The sequence below is a fragment of the Papilio machaon genome, chromosome 2, assembly GCF_912999745.1.
Source record: "Papilio machaon chromosome 2, ilPapMach1.1, whole genome shotgun sequence".
NCBI lineage: Eukaryota > Metazoa > Arthropoda > Insecta > Lepidoptera > Papilionidae > Papilio > Papilio machaon.
The window spans coordinates 2165876-2185425 of NC_059987.1; the positions used below are offsets into that span (position 1 = coordinate 2165876).

Consider the following 19550-nt stretch of genomic DNA (forward strand, 5'->3'; position numbering starts at 1 on the left):
ACGTATTTAAAATGGTAAACACCCCGCAGGGAAGAGTGAGGCGCCAGGAACTTTGCCAACTATTAAAGATGTTGCTGGGTAAGGCAGGTAGTGATCCTGACAAGTCTATGGAGCAATGGATCAAGGTTGGTTCTAATATAATAATGATTGTAAACATAAGACAAGACATTCATTCTGAAGCATGTTTGTTATGCTGGCAGACACATCCTTTTTTATTTTACTTATTCTTTGCAAGTGCCCTTGCTATTGAATCATGTATTTAATAACAATAGTTTTGTAGTTGCCATTTTCCTAGCTACGAATATCACATTTCATCACCCAAACTTTATATTTTAGGACTACCAGTAGAGGAACAGTCAAATGAGGAGCCTCCAGTTGAGGAACCATCTATCCAAATACAAATTTTGGAGCAGATCACTGACAGTAATTTATTACAATCCTGTTATTTCATTTAGAAAACAGATATGCAAATCTATTCTTCAGTTGGTAACTGTATTAATAGAAAAATATTTAATAAGTACCTACCTCAATTTATTTGCCCATGTTTCTGTTTAATCATTTGGGTAAAATAAATTAACTAAAATCAATTGATACAATTTAATGTTTAGTTTTATCTTATTAAATACAGTTTAAACATTAATATTTACTAACTTTATCATGATATTTCAGATGATGAACAAAATGTTGCCTCCTCTTCAAGAGTATAGCTGCCCCATCATCAGTTCAAAGGAGAGGGAAATGGCATCCAGGACCCTCACTCACTGGCTTATTAATGTAATGCTTATGCTTTGAGATGCAGTCTCAAATGCAAAAACATGTAACATTTACATTGGTTTTGGTTGTAACTTGTGTAATTAATGTTTAAGTGAATATTGAAATAAAAAATAATTGTATATAAATAAAGTTTATTTTTAATTTGTAAAACATTCATCTTCATCATATTTCTTCTTAAAAATACATTTTTAGACATTATTGTGTGGGCTTCTTCAACCAAACTAAAAACTGCCAATAATTAGTCTATTCCTAACAGCCCACCCCACAATCACATCCAGCCCGTTTTCAACAACAGTTGGTTGTGTAAGAGCAGTGGACAAAATTACTTCTTCATCATCTGTAGGAGTTCCTCTTGAATCTATGAGCATGTTATGCAGTACCACACATGCAATAACAATTTCTGCTGCATAATCAGGGTGATAATAAAGGATACGCTGACCTAACAAATATCAAAATCTATATTTAACCAAATGCCCTTTCTATGCAGTTTCGGGCCTTGACATGCACTCTAGTGTAGTTCTCTCCTCTAGATCCTGGTTCTGCATTCAGAATAGGTGTCACAAGGTAGCTCCTTTGAGGGTAACCACTGTCACCTAAAATGTTATAAGTAATATTAAAGTTACAAATAATATTTAACATAGAACATCACCTGTTAAATATTTTTCTACTAAAAATGCAATTACTCAACAACCAAACGGACTTGCCAGATAGTTGCAGAGCCTCCATATGGCTTTGCAGTCTGCTACTTGCCCAGATATGACTGTTGTGACTTGCACCACCAAACTTGGCATTAACATTAGTGATTCTGAGATCACTGTCACATACCTAAAATATTTAATTGAGATTAATCTTTAATTATCTTATAATTATTATAACAAACATAAAAAGGTTCATACCATTTGGACATTAAGAGAATGAAAGCCTTTTCTGTTATAAAAACAAAGTACATCTGCAGCTGGACGAACTATGGCCACATGGGTGCAATCAATGGCACCAATTACACCAGGAAAATTAAACTTAGTATAAAATCTGTAAAATAATATTTGTAAGTAGTTGTATGTGCTCAAGGTAATAAAAATAAAATGACGGAAGTTATATATAGTAACCCCTACCCTTGCTTAATTTTAGTTCTTTGTGTGCTTGTTTGTGGGAATTGTATCCATTTATTTGAAATCTCATTCAGAGCTTTTGTCACCTCTCTGATACACCGACTTACACTTTTTTGATTCATATGTACCTCATTAGCAACACCTTTCTGATATGAACCCATGGCATAAAAGTTCAATGCTGTCAGCACCTAAAATATAATAATTGTGTCAGTATAAGACTCAAAGTGACTAAAGTTAACATTAATCATATTAAATACATAATCACCTTTTAACACACATATATTAAAAAAAAACATATATCATAAGAAATCAATTTACCTTAAGTTCCAGTGAAGTTGTTTTCGAACCTTTTAAACTGGTATTGTGCCTGAGCTCGTCACACAACGAGTGGAACTCTTCCTTATTCAGCCTGTAATGAGCTCTTAACTGCCACTCCGGAATTTTTTGGAGTAACCGTTCGCGATTCTTTAATCTTTGTAGAAGCATACGCTGCCGAGACATCTTTTTAGCTTCGGCATCTGCAGCTTCTAACATCAAGGCGGTCCACATGCGAGACACATCTATAATATGCCAAATCATAAATTGTTTACTTTATTCAACTAACAAATCATTTATAACATAATACCAAATTGATTTCTCACCTTCGAAGTTTTATTTAATATTTAATAATAGTTTAAGATATTTAACTAAAGTTGATTCGGTTGACTTCGCGGCAAAACGAGACACCTTTGTCGATCGTCTCAAAAACGAACGATCGTGTCGCTTTTAAAACGATTGGAAATGTCATTTCGTGTTACTGCCTAAGAATTTCAAAGGAATTGGTCGAAAAACGATAGACGATAGACGACGCTTCGTCTTTCGTCTTTCGTGCGTGTTACTGCCTACGGTTTTAACGCGTGACGTCAGACGTCAGTCTCTCAACCAATCACAATCGAACGACAGTCGCTTTCGTTTCGTTTTTGTTTTTTACTGCCTAACCCCGCTGGAGTGGACTCTTGTTTGATGAAAATTATATACCTGTATTATCTACTGTTACCACTGATGGATAATGTTGATGTTTCTATACCTATTGACGATAAGACAATTAAAATGTTGCTTGTTGAATTAATAAGTTCCTAGCAGTTCACTAATTGTGCAAGTAGCACTGACTCGTTGCGAAATCGCTATCAAGTGTTCTATAGGGGATTACGTCACCCCAGCTCTGATCTTCTATCGCCCTCTCTAAAGTGCGACTGTTGCTACGTTAAAAATCTTTTGATACAATGTTTAATTTTGCCTTCATTTCTTGATTAAGCTTCGCCCAATCATTGCATATTAGAGTTGTACAAGATCCTAGTCAATGAATGGCGTACAATCTTAAATAGAGCATATCGTAGAAAGCGACACATTTTAAACAAACATTGCTTATACATTCGATTCTCAGGGTTCAGAACAGGGAGACGGCGACGGCAGGCACCGACCCAATTTCGTGCTTCGACTTACCCTCTTTACAAGTTTACGCCTTTGCATACCTTTAAATATTCAATAATATCGACCAAGCAGATTGGTATGTGAAAAGCGAAACGGCTTTTACTGTTTTTATGTCTACCTTAGCACTACCTTAATATTAAAGCGTATCTTTTTTCTATACACTTCTGTTAAAGTACATTTGATAACAGTACACTTTCTGGCATAGAGCTTTGTCTGAATTAAAGACAGCATCATCATTTTTCATATCAGTCTCCAATAGAAGCAACTAAACTTATAAAAAAATAATACAACATAATTACTTCTGTATTGAAGGTAGGAGTTATATTGCAGAGTTCATTGTATCAATTGGGGCAATCAATTGGTCAAATCAGAGGCAATTATTGGTAGAATAGTATTACGTGATCTTTAAATGTCAGTGTTTTAATGCGTTTTGTAATCTTTTAAAATAATTCTTACTTTTTACCATTATTCGTTTATTTTAAACTTGTATGTGGTGAATTAAACACGATACAAGTCATAGAAAGTGAATGTTCAATTTCCATTTTAAGTTTTCTGGCGTATTGTTCGTTTTAATTGTTAGATTTTCAACTGTCTCTCGATCGATATTTAGCTTACGCTTAGTTACTTGTTTATAGTTACAAAAAATTCCAGATATGCTTCAGATCTTGTCTGAAATCATATCGACGTAAAACAATAATAAATTGAACAAACAATTCTTATCGGTAAGTTTCACCTACGTAACTGTTTGTTTCTACGACATAAATTTTCTGACAAATAGCCACCGATAACTTCACGACCTAGAGTATAGAAATCTAGGTCTGCAAGTTATACTGGTACTGTGTTTCAAATAACTTACTCCGCTGGAACATTTGAAACAAACAGGTATTCCAATAACGATTGCAGAACCATTTGCAGATTAATGTTGGATAAACTCTCTAAAGATTTAAGGATTTGTTTGAATTTGGAGAGTGGACTGCTTAGGTGTCATGTTGCATTAAATTTAAAATTCCGGTTAGTCTCGTCTAAACTTGATAATGTTTGACTGGGAAAAATAAATATTGTATCCCTTTTACACCGTTGGGAATACAAGGTGATTTAAAATAAGCAATCGTTCACCTTTTACGCAAAACGTCAAACACTTTTCTTGTGTAGGAATCAATTCCAAGATCTGAGATGTGACATCTGGATAGTCTACTAAACTACGGGTTTATTTAACTTATCTCTTTTTGTTCGTTTATGATAAGATCGGGAATTGTAATGAGTGCTGTTTTCTAACCTGTGTTTATTTATACAATTCTCACTTTCATTAAAATTTAAATATTTCTCACGGGTATACGATTTCTCTGAAACTTTTGCATTCAATGTCCACATCTTGATAGACTTATTGTTCGTTTAAATTTTGTTTTCGCGTACACATTTTAAGAAAAGTTTTTTTTTTTTTTTTTTTTATATAAGAGAAGGGGGCAAACGAGCGGCGCGAACACCGAAGTGATCATCGACGCCCATGGACATCCGCAACACTACGAGAATTACAGATGCGTTGCCGGCCTTTAAGAAAGAGATATGCTCGCTTCTTGAAGGACCCTAAGTCGTAGTGGTTTGGAAATACCGCCGAGGACAGACCATTCCACAACACGGCCGTGCGCGGCAAGAAATTTCGCGAGAACCGCACTGTTGTGGAATGCCAGCCATCCAGATGGTATGGATGGTACCTGGCGGTCTGTCGGGTCGTCCGATGACGAAACTCGGCGGCAGGAATCGTTCCAAACAGTTCTTCGGAACACTCCCCGTGGTATAAACGATAAAAAATGCAGAGGGAACTAACGTCCCTCCGCAAGGCCAGAGTATCAAGCCGATCGGTAAGAGCTCGGTCGTTGACGATTCGAGTCGCTCTCCGTTGTATGCGGTCAAATGGAAGAAGCTGGTATTGGGGTGCTCCCGCCCAGAGGTGCGAGCAGTATTCCATGTGGGGCCGAACTTGCGCCTTGTACAGTTGTAGGCGGTGGCCCGGCTGGAAATACTGCTTCGCCCTACTGAGCACACCCAGCTTTTTGGAGGCCAGCTTGGCCTTGTCTTCCAAGTGACCGCGAAACTGAACGTCACTCGATATGTCAACGCCGAGAATACCGATGCTGGCTGAGGCAACCAGGGGAGTGCCCTTAAAACGAAGATCTACGACAAAGGGTTGTTTTTTAGCGGTAATGGCGCATACTTGTGTCTTTTTGGGATTGAATTCAACGAGATTTCGTCGACCCCAATCCGAAACTTCACCCAGTAGGGTCTCCAGTTCAGACACAAGTTTGGTCCGGTTCTCATCGGCAGTAGCCCGAGAAACATTGGCACGGGCCGTGTACAGTGCGTCACACGTGCTATCGTCTGCATAACAATGAATGTTGCTGAATTGCAGCATGTCATTGATATGCAGAAGAAACAATGTGGGCGACAGTACACAGCCCTGTGGGACACCAGCGTTGATTGGTTTCGGGTCAGAGCACGCACCGTCAACAACGACCTTGATGCTCCGACCCTCCAAGAAGCTAGAAATCCAGGCGCATAGTTTCTCGGGCAGCCCGTAGGAAGGCAACTTCGCAAGAAGTGCTTTGTGCCACACCCGATCAAAGGCTTTGGCCACGTCCAAACTAACCGCCAGGGCCTCCCCCTTGCCCTCGATAGCCTCCGACCATCGATGCGTGAGGTACGCGAGAAGATCACCAGCTGAGCGACGCTGACGGAACCCATACTGCCGATCGCTAATCAGCTGATGCTCCTCAAGGTACCTCATAAGCTGGCAATTGACGGTCGTTTCCATGACTTTTGAGAACAAAGGGGTAATGGCAATCGGCCTGTAGTTGGACGGATCCGAGCTATCGCCTTTCTTTGGGATCGGGTGGATTATGGCAGTCTTCCATGAATTCGGGACGATGCCTAAGGAGTAGAGGAACCGGAACAGGCGCGTTAAAACCGGTGCCAACTCAGGAGCGCAAGTCTTAAGCACGATGGGAGGAATTCCGTCAGGCCCACTCGACTTGTGGACGTCCAGAGAATGCAGCACTTTACGTACTGATCTCTGGCGAAACTGGATTTCGGACATGAAGGTGTCACCGCACGGGATATTCGGCGGTGAGCTACCTTTATCCTCCAGAGTCGAGTTCGACGCAAAAAGAGAGCCTAGAAGATCGGCCTTCTCTTTTGCGGTGTGGGCTAACGAGTCATCCCCTCTGCGCAAAGGTGGTAAAGATGGCTTACAAAAATTCCCCTGGACAGCCTTGGCGAGAGACCAGAACGCACGAGTTCCCGAAGGAAGTTTCACCAGTCTCTCACCAATGCTAGCCACGTGTTCCGACTTTGCCTTGGCAATAACTCTTTTGAAGGACCTGGAGGCGGAGTTGTACTTCTTTTTGAGCAAGCTGGTATTTACATCCCTAGCCGCTGACGCTTCAGCCCAGGCTCGGTAACAATCCTGTTTGTAGCGCGCTGCTAATTTGCAGGATCGACCATACCAGGGCCGAGAGCTGCCCCCGATAGGCACGACAGATGACGGAATAAATAGTTCCATCCCCTGAAGCACGACATCGGTGACAGAGTCGGCAACGGCATCGGGATCGTCCAGCTTGAAGCAAACTTGCTCCCATGGGTAGGATGCAAAAAAGGACCGCATCTCATCCCAGTCTGCTGACCTGTAGTGCCACACTCGGCGGAGGCCATTTGGCTTGAGCCGTGGGCGACGCGAGATAGGCACTGTTGTCCGGATCAGGCAGTGGTCCGACGACCCCAAGGGGGCGTCGACGGAAACCGAGTAGCTGTCTGGATGTGAGGTCAGCAGAAGGTCCAGCAGGGAAGGTGTATGATCTTCCACATCTGGTATTCGCGTTGGCGATATAACCAGCTGCGTCAGATCATAGGACAAGGCAAAGTCATGGACAGATCTCCCCGCGTGATCGGTGGTTCGAGAGCCAAGCCATTCGGCATGGTGGGCATTAAAATCGCCAAGTACCACAATCTCGGCGGATGGGATCTGCTCCAGGACAGAATCTGTAGCCGTTTGGACTTGCTCCATGAGTCGGTCTATTTCGGCATTACCGCTATGGGACCTATAGAGGCACGCGTAGACTCGCGGATGGTCGTCGCTATCTACGCGCAGCCACAAAATGGATAGGTCCCTACCTTCAAGAAGGCTGAGGCGACGAGAGCAAACATCATCTCTGACGTACACGCACACCCCGGCCCGAGGCAAAAAAGAATGTTCCAATTTGTATCCCGGGCAGGATAGATACGATGTGTCCGCCGGAGGAGATATCTGCGTCTCAGTAAGGAAAAGCAAGGCCGGTTTAGCCATCCGTAGGTGGTAATGGACGGCCTCCAAGTTAGAGTGGAGTCCCCTAATGTTACAGACGTCCACGGCGAACGTTTTAGGGGAAACCGCTGCGCGTTTCTTGCTTTTGCCCCGAGCTCCAGCAACGAGCGGAATGGTGCCCCCCCCAGAATACGCAGGGCGGCCCGCGCGCTTACGCCCAAACTCCAAGCGGGAGTTCAGGCGTAAACGCGCGGAGGGGGATTCTCCAATACCAGTGGTATCGGTACCCCCCTGGGGTATGTACTCTTCCAATCCGACTGCCATGCTGAGTGAAGGGGGGGGGGGGATTAGGCCTCCGGAACCACACTCATCAGACGAAACGCGGAATTTCTTCCACTTCACGTCAGTCTTCTGTGTGGTCGTGGTATTGCACCGGTCGACCCGGCCAATTCGTGCACCCAACAAATATTGTTGTTGCGGGATCTACCACTGTTAAGTTACGTTAAGCATTTTAATTACCACGCATTATTCATGATTTGGTTAGTTAACTGTTAACAGCATGAACCGAAAGGTATCATAAATAATTAAATTTCTACAGTTTAGATGAATGTGTGTATTTTCTCGAAGACTAAACATTTTTATTATTATGAAACGATCATCACCTTCCTGTCATTTCCTAAAGTCTAAAAGTCGAGGCGTTATTTACTACTCTTCAATACATCACTATCTGTCCTGCAAACTGAATTGATCCCGCACTTTCTTGGTTTTCTCCCTTTGTAGTTAATCACATTCAATTTCATTACGCAACGATGAGATAATGATTGTTAACTGTTCACGTGATAATTGCCTATTGCTGAATCATTGTACGATGGTACTGAGATTTTTAAATACGAAGCAAATTACTGCGACTCTTGGTGAGAATACTTGGCATTATTACGTATGTGGATGATCTACATTGTTGTCTATTAACAGCTGCAAAAATTAATCATTAAGAATGTAATCTATTGTTGACTCATTGAATTTAATATCAAATCTTTCTGTACTTAAAGACGGCAGTTTATCATTTTGGTTTGATTTTAATTTATTAAATCGATGAAATACGTAACTTTTACGATTTATTCCTTGAATTTTTATGAATGGAAGTTCTATGTTACTTATGTGGTATACCAAAACTGAATAGAGCTTGAGGTGTACATAATTAGGAACCGAAAGTGGTTTTGTTGGGCAAAAGAAAAATTCACAGTAAGGGCCCTTGTGTTATCTATATTTAGCTGGAAGCTGAATCTAGGGCGGCGGCATACTTGTACGTGGAGATTGCGGATTGCAGAGATGATATCTATTTAAATTATGTTAGTTACGTAACATCATATTGATATTGTTTAAGGCTTAATTAAACAACAATTCAGTTACTTTATTGTTTAAAAACCATATATATGGCGATTAGTTTTTCCATCAAAATTCTAAATTGGACAAGTTAGAGTTGGGACAAAATTATGACTCTAATTACGACGACGAAAAAATTTAAAAATTATAAAGAGCCTTAAGTATCAGTTCTATAATTAATCTATATCATAAAGTTACGTATACTTGTGTTTTTTAAGGTTCCTTATTAATGAGATATTTAAGTTCTTAAATTAATTGTTTACCAACAAAATAAACTTTACGATAAATGTAGGTCAACACATATCGATCTAAATGTAAGCCGATTTACCGGATAAAGTCCACTCTATGGAATATCAATTTACTCCACATGTCAATTAACAATTCAATTGAACTTATTTATTCCGAATTGATTATAACGTACTCATAAAATTATCGCAGTGGTTAAAGGTTATTTTTAAGCAGTTTAAACTGTTTGTGATAAGTCTGACGTGAATAATTGATTTTGTGTGTCCAAATGTTGAAATATAGTGTAAATATAATGGCTTATTGTATTAAGATACTACTTACTTCTTCTTATATATAAAATTCTCGTGTCACGGGGTTCGAACTTGAACTCCTCTGAAACGGCTTGACCGATTCTCATGAAATTTTGTGAGCATATTCAATAGGTCTGAGAATCGGCCAACATCTATTTTTCATAACCCCCCCCCATTTAATTTTTTTACTGCGCGTGGACGGAGTCGCGGGCGACAGCTAGTAATAATATTCAAGGACGTTCTAGACATAAAAATGTAAGCTTCATATTTTTTTTAAACAAATTCTTTGCATATGTTTGTATGTTATTGTTCTTACGAAATTGTTGTCAAAGTATGCATTCATTAATGCTTTGACCCATTTTTAAGTACAAAAGAACACGTTAATTACCGCTGCTAGTGTTCATTTTATGTAAAACATTAAGTCAAAGTTCAAGTTTTATTTTCTCCATCAAGAGTTATCTTACGACATTTTACCAACCTCACGTTACTCAAGTCTTGGTAAAGTAGTTTATTTGACATTAAGGTAATCCAACCAACCAATAATGTCCATTTTTACGGTCCAGTATAGATAAAAGTAAGAAATAAATGTTGAATGCATCTCACGCTGCTGTATAGACATGTACATACACATATGTACAGAGTTAAGTTTAATAAGTTTTATATATATTCATGTCATTTAACTTTTAAATAACTTTCAACGAACGTTTGAAAGTATATTCCCACTTCTGTTGGGTTTATTAGAGCCAAATTAGAAAGTTTCGCGGCTGCTGGAACATGTATCTCGATGAATCCGCGGAGAAACGATATCCGACTTAAAGGGACCAACTTTAATTAGAATCGATTGCTATTTGATGCCAACTTTTACTATCGACCTATATAAAACATTTCCACGAATTTGCCCAAGATTATGGATTAGTTTTAGTCAAGGTCTTTTGGCTCATCTCACTCAGTTGTTTCTTTTAACTGCGCTTTTATAAGAGCTATATATCTTTTTCATTAATTTATCACTCATCTTGTTGGTTTGATGCTAATTGTTCATAACGGTTCATTAGACGTTATTTCGTCATCATAGATGTTATTCGTGCATTCCAGTGGGCCTAGCATGAATATTTGTGATAGTCATATTCGCATCGTCATTACGTCAAAATTAGAATGAGATTTTTGCTGTATTTCACAAATATTGTCGACAACATTTTCTTTTACAAATATTTGTGTTAGGTCCACTGTTCAATCTATCATGGAAATCCAAACAAATTATAAATATGATACGTCATTCTGTATTATCGTGGTGTAAATACTTGTTTCTTAGTTGAAATGTTTTGTTTTTTCCAGTTGAGAGGTTGAGGTGAGCTCAGCACTATGGGGAAACTTCTATCGAAAATCTTTGGTAACAAGGAGATGAGGATATTGATGCTGGGACTCGATGCCGCTGGAAAGACTAGTATCCTTTATCAAACGATATCTCAAATACTTTTAGCTACTAGAAGCAATTCAAAAATTATCTCAGTGTAAGATTATGCGACGGCCTAATTCATGTTTCGCTAAGCTTTCTAAATCGTATATTTTGCGATGCCATTAGTTTGTTTTGGACTTTTTTACTTTCGTTTCTGTTCGTTCTATTAATTTATTGATGTGGCGTATGATGCGGAACAGCAACTTATAAACGCCAATAGAAATTATGTTTCTTTTAACGTAAACATTTTAATTTTATGCTGTATTTTTTTCGACCATCTTAGTTGAAGTTGCGTTATGGTTATGCTCTGGTTTATCAATTAAAATAAAATAATTCGACAGTTTATCGCCCGCAATAATTTTCGTAACATTTTCTTGTCCCAGCTATTTTATATAAGTTAAAATTAGGTCAGTCAGTCACAACGATACCTACAGTTGGCTTCAACGTCGAAACCGTCACGTACAAGAACGTCAAATTTAACGTATGGGACGTCGGGGGGCAGGACAAGATCCGACCGCTATGGAGGCATTATTACACAGGTAAGATTTTTTTTTACTAAAAACATGATAGTCATATCAAACCGATCAGAAATTCCACGCTCTCTTTTTGTGTCTGTCATACTTACCTAATAAAGTCGATCTATTAATACGATTATGTCCTGACAAGATACTTGTTGCCCGAATGTGACTAGGTAATGTTTTGGCGGGTATGTTGTTGATGATTTGCTTGTTTATTTCCAGGCACGCAGGGCTTGATATTCGTGGTGGACTGCGCGGACCGCGATCGTATCGACGAGGCACGTCAGGAGCTACATCGCATCATCAACGACCGCGAGATGCGCGACGCTATCATACTCATCTTCGCCAACAAGCAAGACTTACCCGATGGTAATATCAACTTGTTTCTATCATTTAAGTTTTAAAGTCTATAATTTAGAGTGTATAATTTTAATTACTGTTTATAACATTACACAAATAAAATGTAAGTTGTGAGCACGAACGTAGAAATCTACATCATTACGCAACTATATGATAGTGAAGCTATTTATTACAATTCGCTGTTAATTACAATTTTTTTTAAGATTAATCCTATACCACTTTGTTGTAATTACTTTTTTCGTTTATAACTATATCGCATGAATATTTAGAGTACATATTTAATGCCCTCTCACTTTCCACTAACAGTATAGTGGAAAATAGATCCGACTGCAGAGACTAAATTATTTGTTAATAACAGTATCTGAAGATTGATATTAAATGTTGTATGTTATATAATTTTCAGCGATGAAACCTCACGAGATCCAAGAGAAGCTGGGCCTGACGCGGATCCGCGACCGCAATTGGTACGTGCAGCCGTCGTGCGCGACCTCCGGCGACGGTCTGTACGAGGGCCTTACCTGGCTCACCAGCAACCACAAGTTATGAGCTGCGGAGTAGGCGGCCAAAGGACGCCGCCACTAGCCCTGACACGGTACATTCATATCTAACTGTACAGCACAATTCGAGATAACACAAACTATGTTATTTTTTTCTACTCTGTAATATTCCAGTCTCTTTGTCTATCTTTCTGTTTTCCCCTGTAACGTGTAGCAGCTACCATACAATAGACAGTCGTGAAATTGTAGTCTTGCGTCTATGCTGTGTCTTTTCAGACACCAAGACTAGTTTTTCTTCCCTTTTAAGGTTTTTCATAATGAAATGATGGAACGGACATGTGACTAATCATATTTTAAACAAACCTAGAAAGACGAGAAACCTCTACAAGCGAGAGTCATTCATTGTCCGAATCCGATAGACACCATCATAAGCTAGAAAAATATCATCGGATTAGAGAGAAACCACGGTATTTGGACTCTCGCTTGTCTAGGTTCGACTGTATACAATTTGATTTCACGCTAAGTCATAATTTTTGAGGGTAGGCAAACCATCTGCCATTGCGAATGTCTATGGGCAGCGGTCGCTTCGCTATTTCGGCGAATTCATGTGGCCGCTTGCTCGTTTGGTTATAATATTAAAAAAAATGTAATTTCACATTTTTAATGACATTTCGATATTTATTTCATATGTTGTTTTGAATGGTTTTAAAACCACCCTGTGTTATGTTTTGTCGGACTTTAATCGGGATATGTATATTTTGGAACTTATATATTGAATGTTTGTTTTCAGTTGAGGATGCCATTTAATTTAAGTAAGCTGCGCCCATGCCGTCGGATAGAAACCTCGTGAACCAGTGCCGATGTATTGGACATTGACTCTCGTATGTATGTATGTATGTATTGCCGCTGTGTGTATGGACTGTGACAGTGCGCGGCGGGACTTTGCTAATCTTAGTTAGAAACAAAAACAAAGTGAACATTTACGTCACACTAAACGAAAATCTTATTCCATTATTTAATTAAAATATTAGAAGGTTTGTTGTAACGAAATATTTTGATTATTATTTTTTTAATTTTATTTAAAAAAGCAAATAATTACGTATAGTAAACAATTTTTTTTTTATTATTAAAATATTATTAAAGAAAATTAATTTAATGGTTTACCTCCTTTTTTGTATAGTAAGGTAGAAATTCATATTTGATGCATAGAAATCAATTGATTAAATTAAGTATCGATGTGAGGTGTAACTATTATAAATATAAAAAAGCAATAACGTATTGCACGCCTGCGTATTTACCGTATTGTATAATAGCTTCGTTTGTAACGCATTCTGTGGGTGATAAAAAAAAATTAAAACAAAGTTATTATTGTAAAATAAATTTACTCTTTTAATTTACGCAACTCCCAACACAATTACACTATGCAAGGTTTTCTTCCCAATTAGAGATAAAAGTAATTCAAATACAAATGCAAAGATAACTTTTATTGGAACACATTACTGTTCTTTTTTTTTCAAAGAAAATTTAATGGCGATGTTTTTGTATATTGGAAGATTTTTTAATTGCCTTAATTGAATGTTTATTTGCAAAAAGTTGCTATACTTGTAACAGATCCTTTTTACGTCTTTGACAATCTTAAAATATAAGTCTTCATTTCTAGAAAACACATAAAATTTCCTAGTTTATGATATTGGAGAGAGTATTCGCTTAAGCGTCCAGTAAATTATCATAAAAGGTGCTTGTTAAATTAATTAATAGTACGTTTGTTTGTTTGATGCTTCCATGTTTGAAATATTTGATCGTTTACCATGTTCTGTACACTTTGAATTCTTATACAATCCTTCAAACATCACTCTATATCTAGTAGCTGGAACCTTTAGAACTCCATACATCGATACCTCTTTATCACTTATACAAATATCACTGAAAACTTGCGTAACCGAATTAAATTATCGAAAATAAAACATACAACCAGATTTTTTTTTTATTTCAACCATAACTCGCATTTTTATACTTACCGAAGTCAAAACTAATTTAAAAAGCCAAAAATTATGACAAGATGCAATAAAAAGTTTTTTTCTATAGTACAAGGTGACAAATGAATATTGGCCACCCAAATTCGCTGAAATAGCGAAGTGACATGTACCTATAGGCATCCGTATTTGTAAATGTGCTACATTTAATCGACAGAGGAGGGGACGCACAAAAAGGACATTGCCTCTTCCTACGCGTCTCCCGTAAAAATTCAACTCAGCACACACTAATTGTCACTTTAACTTAACGCATCTCTTCTGAGTGGTGGTATTTCTCTGGGCGAATTGGCTATTCGTTTAAAAGAAGTTTTTGCGGACTATCACAATTTTTTTTATTTCAGACTTTTCGATTATTTCATTTCAGTGTATAAAAAAGTCAACGCTGTATCAAATAGTTTGTTAGTCATGAAGGTTTACAGCTTATAATTCTCAAAATAAATTATTTAAACGACAAGTATATTTAAAGGATCTTACCGTGGGTTTCTGAGACCAAAATCTCAATTTAAAACATGTTCTCGGTTTTATTAAAAACTAGCTTTTACCCGCGACTCCGTCCGCGCGGAATATAAAAAAATGCACACAAGATAAAAAAGTTCCTGTCCGTCTCCTAGTTCTAAGCTACCTGCCCTCCAATTTTCAGCTAAATCAGTTCGACCGATCTTCTGAGTTATAAATAGTGTAACTAACACGACTTTCTTTTATATATATATATATATATATATATATATATATATATATATATATATATATATATATATATATATATCGATAATGAAAGGGATGAATGTTTTATGGGTATGATATTTCGGTTTCAGAAACCAACGTTTAAAAAAAAGCATTATTTACAAACATAAATTTAATTTTTATTTTGTATACAAATGTGTTTCTCGTAGCCAAGTTTCAGTTCGAGTTTGTAATATTTCTATTGAATTCACTTTTCTTGTTACGTTAATGCAGCAATTTAACACAGAGTTTTATCAGTGGCTGTGGTAATAACAGATTCCGCACCATCTTCTGAACGCGGTGGTAGAATTATCTGTAACTCTTCGTTAAGTTGAACCTCATCTTCAGGGAGAACTACTTCAGGTACCGTGTCGTAGTCTTCTAAAGTTGATGCATTGCTGGAAAGATTACGAAACGGTCAAGTTTAAATTCATGTTGCGTATATATTACCCCGTTTGAAATTCGTCAGATTATATATAGACTAACTGTCGCCCGTGACTCAGTCCGCGCCGAATTAAAAAAAAGATTTAATTTGTAGCCTATGTCTTATTCCAGACTATGTTCTATATATATGCCAGATTTCATCAAGATCTGTTTGAGCCGTTCCGGAGATACCTTTAAACAAACATTCATCCATCCATCCATCCATCTAAATTTTAGCCTTTATATTACATATTAACATTGGTAGAACATTATGTATTTGACAACTATATGTGCCATCAAATGTATCACTAAATTAAAAAATTCTATCTTGTCGGACGTGAAGAATCGTTTCTAACATCCTTGTATTCTTATAAATTTGACATTAATGCTACCAATAATTGAAATAGCAACAGACAGTTAAGCCTGTTTACAAACTGACGAAATTTACTATCTTTCGGTTACACTACAATGTTGCATGTTTTAAAAGATGTACCTACTTAAGTTGATCCCCAGGCTTAGTGCCAGCTAGGACAGAGGTGTAGAGCCTCGCGCGGGTGCCGTGCAGTCGCATACCAACTGGTATCTCCTCTTTTGTCGGCCGCGGCTCTGATTTAGAATTCAGTGTACTATCATCTGCAGAAAGACAATTAAATTAAAACTAGCTTTTACACCTTCGTCCGAGCGGAATTAAAAAAAAACGTAATAAGAAGCCTATGTGTTCTTTCAGACTAACAATCTAAATCTGTATCAAATTTCATCGAGATTCGTTTTGGAGATACGTAGTTACAAACATTCATCCATCCATCCAAACTTTCGCAATTATATTCTTGAATGCATGTAGCTTTTGGCAACAAAACGCCAGAAACTCTAAATCATATTAACATTTAGACTTTAAAATATCAATATTATTTTAGTCTCGATTATGTATTAGAATGAGCTTCAATGAGAAGGAATTCGGTCTTACTGTGTTCCTGTATTGCCTTTTTGGATAAGTCACCAGTCCTTAAGTCCTGACCTCGTGTGGATGTTGTTTTTGAAGCTTCTTCATAGTCTGTTTATAGTACAAGTAGTTTTAAGTACAGTCGAACTTGGATGAGCGAGAGTCCAAAGGACCCCAATATCTCACTTATGGAATTCGTCAGCCCGGGACCGGACAATGACTCTCGCTCATAGAGGGTTTCTCGCTTATCCAGGTTCGAGTGTATTATGATTTAAGAAGAAACGAAGAAAGTTTAAAGAATGAAAATGAAAAAATAATTTATTAAAATCCAAAAATACAGTGAATTATCCAGGATTCTCGCACTAGGCGCAGCCTGTATCGCGAGGACCCAGCTCAGTGACTTAACAAGAAATATTGTTAGATGGCAACACATGGGTATTAAACAATATTAGAATAGTTAGGAGTTAAGAAAACTACACAAGAAAACAAAAAAAATACTCGTTACAACTCAATCCAAAATAATCACTTAATTATTCAGGCATTGTTATTATCCCAATTAGCTTATTAGTGTAAACATAACCTACCTTTTACAAGAGCGTCTCTTGTGGGTAAGTCAGCGTAGCCACGGAACAGCATCTCCAGGTCGTCGGGGCTGAGGCGGCGCAGGTACGGCACACGCTTCAGATCCGGACGATGAAGCGACCGGAAGGAATTACGATGCTGTGGACAACGATACAGCTTGTTACTTTAAATTCCAAATAAAAATCAATTGAATCTGTAAATCGAAACTTAAAAAATTTTAATAATGTAACCGTAGATTTTAGCTGACAAAATAAATATACTGGAATGTTTTGCTAAATAATATGTTTTTTTTTTAAATCTCGATAGTCATGGGTTTTCATGTAACATGATCAAGTTGGCAAACTAAGATAAACTCTTCGGCACTTTAGATTCAGTTATCAGTTAGATATTTGCTATTTATTTTATTATTTCTGCTATCTATTTATTATTTCCGATAAATTACCTTTACAAGTCCAGGAAGTAATTGTGATCTTTCTGATGCTTGGGATATGCTCAAGCATTGCATTACGCTTTCATGTTTCATTGAGATCGCCGACAGTCCGCTCCTTACCAGATCTTGATTTATCTTAAAAATTTACAAATACATATAAATTATTCTACCATAGGACATAATGGCAAAATTTGTTATATTTGGACTATTTTAACCTTTGAGTACCGAAACCGTTACATAATTCATTGCTTCCGACGTAAAAAGATTGATTAGAGTGTGTTCAAGTGTACGACAGGATAAATCGAGTGAAAAGATTTTGGAGTATTGTCTGATTGATGAGGCGAGAGATGCGGGCGTCTTTTATCGACAACAAAAAATGTTGTTGTAACGGAAAGCTGTTTATTGTTACATTCTCTAAAATCTTTTAAGTTTATTGGCTACCACACGGTGTATTTATTAATCTAAGGCTTGGTAGTTACGTAATTTAGAAGTCTCTTATCTTCAAGACACGTCGAGACGTCTAAGCAAAACATAATTACAAGACGATTCAACAAACTTTCTTCGTAATACGACGAGAAGAAGACGAAAGGTAAATTAAAATTACGTTACTACGATTTGTGTAGCTAACCTGTAACTCTTTGCCCTCACAGCAGGGTAGCAGTAGCGGCATATCTTCTTTCAATTTCTGTGTGTTCAACTCGGTGGCCACATTATCACCGCTGGCTACCGGGTTCATCAGTCTTAAAGACGAATCCGAAGACCGTTTCTCTTTAATCTCTATATTGTGGGTGGAATGGTTCCTTGTAGACAGATTGACGCTCATGTTTACGATGTTCTTTATCAATGGTTTCTGTTCGTGAAGCAACTGCATACCGGATATTACGAGTTTGTTGGGTTATTTTTAGGGTTGGTTTTATGGAAATAACTGCGCTGTTCAAAACATTTTTTACCTTTCCATATTTAAAAATTTATTGACAGATGTCGAGATAATTTTCTTTCACTATGAATAAGTTTTTATTTCGTAAATGCAATTTAATTAAGTAGTTTCTATATAAATCGAAGGAGTTAAAAACCTCAGTATTATCTTTGCATAGAATTTCACCTACAAGGACAAAGTTCCGTCAGACAAAATTAAAATAATGCTAACAATGTCGAAGATGCTTTTTAAATAAATTTTAATAAAACGAATCAATCCACTCATCGACGTAAGAAGGGTGTAATGGCCATTAATCACGTAGAACCAATTACAAAATAATGGCCATAACGTGAGAAAAAGGGAATATTGAAGATCCCGGAAGATAAAAGTTTCGTTAAATTCACATCAAATTCAGAAAATTATATATAATACATCATTAATATATACTGTTTCAATTTTGTAAGAAATATTTTCGTCAATCTATAAATGTTAAAAAAAGACTGCCAAGTGCGAGTCGGACGGATTCGCGCACCGAGTGTTCCGTACAAACGTAGGTTTTCGCAATTTTTCCTTTATTTATCTACGCTATAAGACGTTGCTTCGTACCAAATTTCAAGATTCCGAGTTCACGGTACCACGGGGTTTTGATTCCCTTGCGAATGTCACAAATTTGCGAATCATTTGATTGCATTGGCTTAAAAATTAGATTTTTTCCCAACTCTGAGGGACAGTAGACCAGAGTTTTTGGTATAAATTCTAGCTTGATAGCTCCACGCGTTCTTAAAAATGTCTTCACAGCCAGACAGATGGACGGACGAGTGATAACGAAAATGAAACACACAATCAACCATAACATTTATTACAAACCAACAAATGAGGAAGACGTAAAATTTTAAAAATTAAAATTTAAAACTGCTCAAAAATTATTATTAAAAAAATTATTTCAAAAACTCGCTATACATAGACAATTAAAATCACAGGTGTCTAATTAATCGACAAAATTAAAACCATATCGAAAATATTAGTCAATTTTTTAGTGGAATAATTTTGTATTGTAATCATTACTTAAAGAATAAATTAGTAGTTTGTACAAGTAAATAAATCAAACT

At 37.3% G+C, this 19550-nt stretch overlaps 3 protein-coding genes across 3 annotated transcripts in view; 1 reads left to right on the forward strand and 2 right to left on the reverse strand.

Annotated features, from left to right (window-relative positions):
• The window catches only part of LOC106709261 (ADP-ribosylation factor 6), a 31815-nt gene extending 18386 nt beyond the window's left edge, over positions 1-13429 (forward strand). Inside the window, exons 3-7 of the mRNA XM_014501021.2 lie at positions 10899-11007; positions 11403-11558; positions 11760-11906; positions 12301-12489; positions 13185-13429. Of these exons, the coding sequence (XP_014356507.1) occupies positions 10926-11007; positions 11403-11558; positions 11760-11906; positions 12301-12443 (528 nt within the window). The 5' untranslated portion in view covers positions 10899-10925 and the 3' untranslated portion in view covers positions 12444-12489; positions 13185-13429. The remainder of the gene's footprint in view (positions 1-10898; positions 11008-11402; positions 11559-11759; positions 11907-12300; positions 12490-13184) is intronic.
• On the reverse strand, positions 982-2862 carry LOC123721577 (putative nuclease HARBI1). The gene is made up of 5 exons (XM_045680664.1): positions 2202-2862; positions 1887-2071; positions 1671-1803; positions 1479-1599; positions 982-1367 (listed from the first exon to the last, which is right to left on the reverse strand). Exons 1-5 carry the CDS (start codon positions 2460-2462, stop codon positions 1237-1239), a joined length of 831 nt encoding a protein of 276 aa, XP_045536620.1. The 5' UTR covers positions 2463-2862; the 3' UTR covers positions 982-1236.
• Positions 13430-15325: 1896 nt separating the features above from the next.
• On the reverse strand, positions 15326-18503 carry LOC106709255. The gene is made up of 6 exons (XM_045681055.1): positions 18154-18503; positions 17538-17660; positions 17098-17233; positions 16512-16624; positions 16071-16213; positions 15326-15548 (listed from the first exon to the last, which is right to left on the reverse strand). The coding sequence occupies exons 1-6, from the start codon at positions 18394-18396 to the stop codon at positions 15389-15391; spliced, it is 918 nt and encodes a 305-aa protein (XP_045537011.1). The 5' UTR covers positions 18397-18503; the 3' UTR covers positions 15326-15388.
• Between the last annotated feature and the right edge of the window lie 1047 nt (positions 18504-19550).

Bases quoted from the DNA above. Each gene is read 5' to 3' on its own strand.
- LOC123721577 (XM_045680664.1), bottom strand. From the start codon at position 2,462: ATGATTTGGCATATTATAGATGTGTCTCGCATGTGGACCGCCTTGATG. The intron at 1,600-1,670 runs GTATGAACCTTT...TAAATATTTTAG, and splicing joins ATTCTCTTAATGTCCAAATG to GTATGTGACAGTGATCTCAG. The intron at 1,368-1,478 runs GCAAGTCCGTTT...ATAACATTTTAG, and splicing joins GGAGGCTCTGCAACTATCTG to GTGACAGTGGTTACCCTCAA.
- LOC106709255 (XM_045681055.1), bottom strand. From the start codon at position 18,396: ATGCAGTTGCTTCACGAACAGAAACCATTGATAAAGAACATCGTAAAC. The intron at 16,214-16,511 runs GCTCATTCTAAT...TTTAATTGTCTT, and splicing joins CCGAATTCCTTCTCATTGAA to TCTGCAGATGATAGTACACT. The intron at 15,549-16,070 runs GTAGGTACATCT...TAATCTTTCCAG, and splicing joins AAGCCTGGGGATCAACTTAA to CAATGCATCAACTTTAGAAG.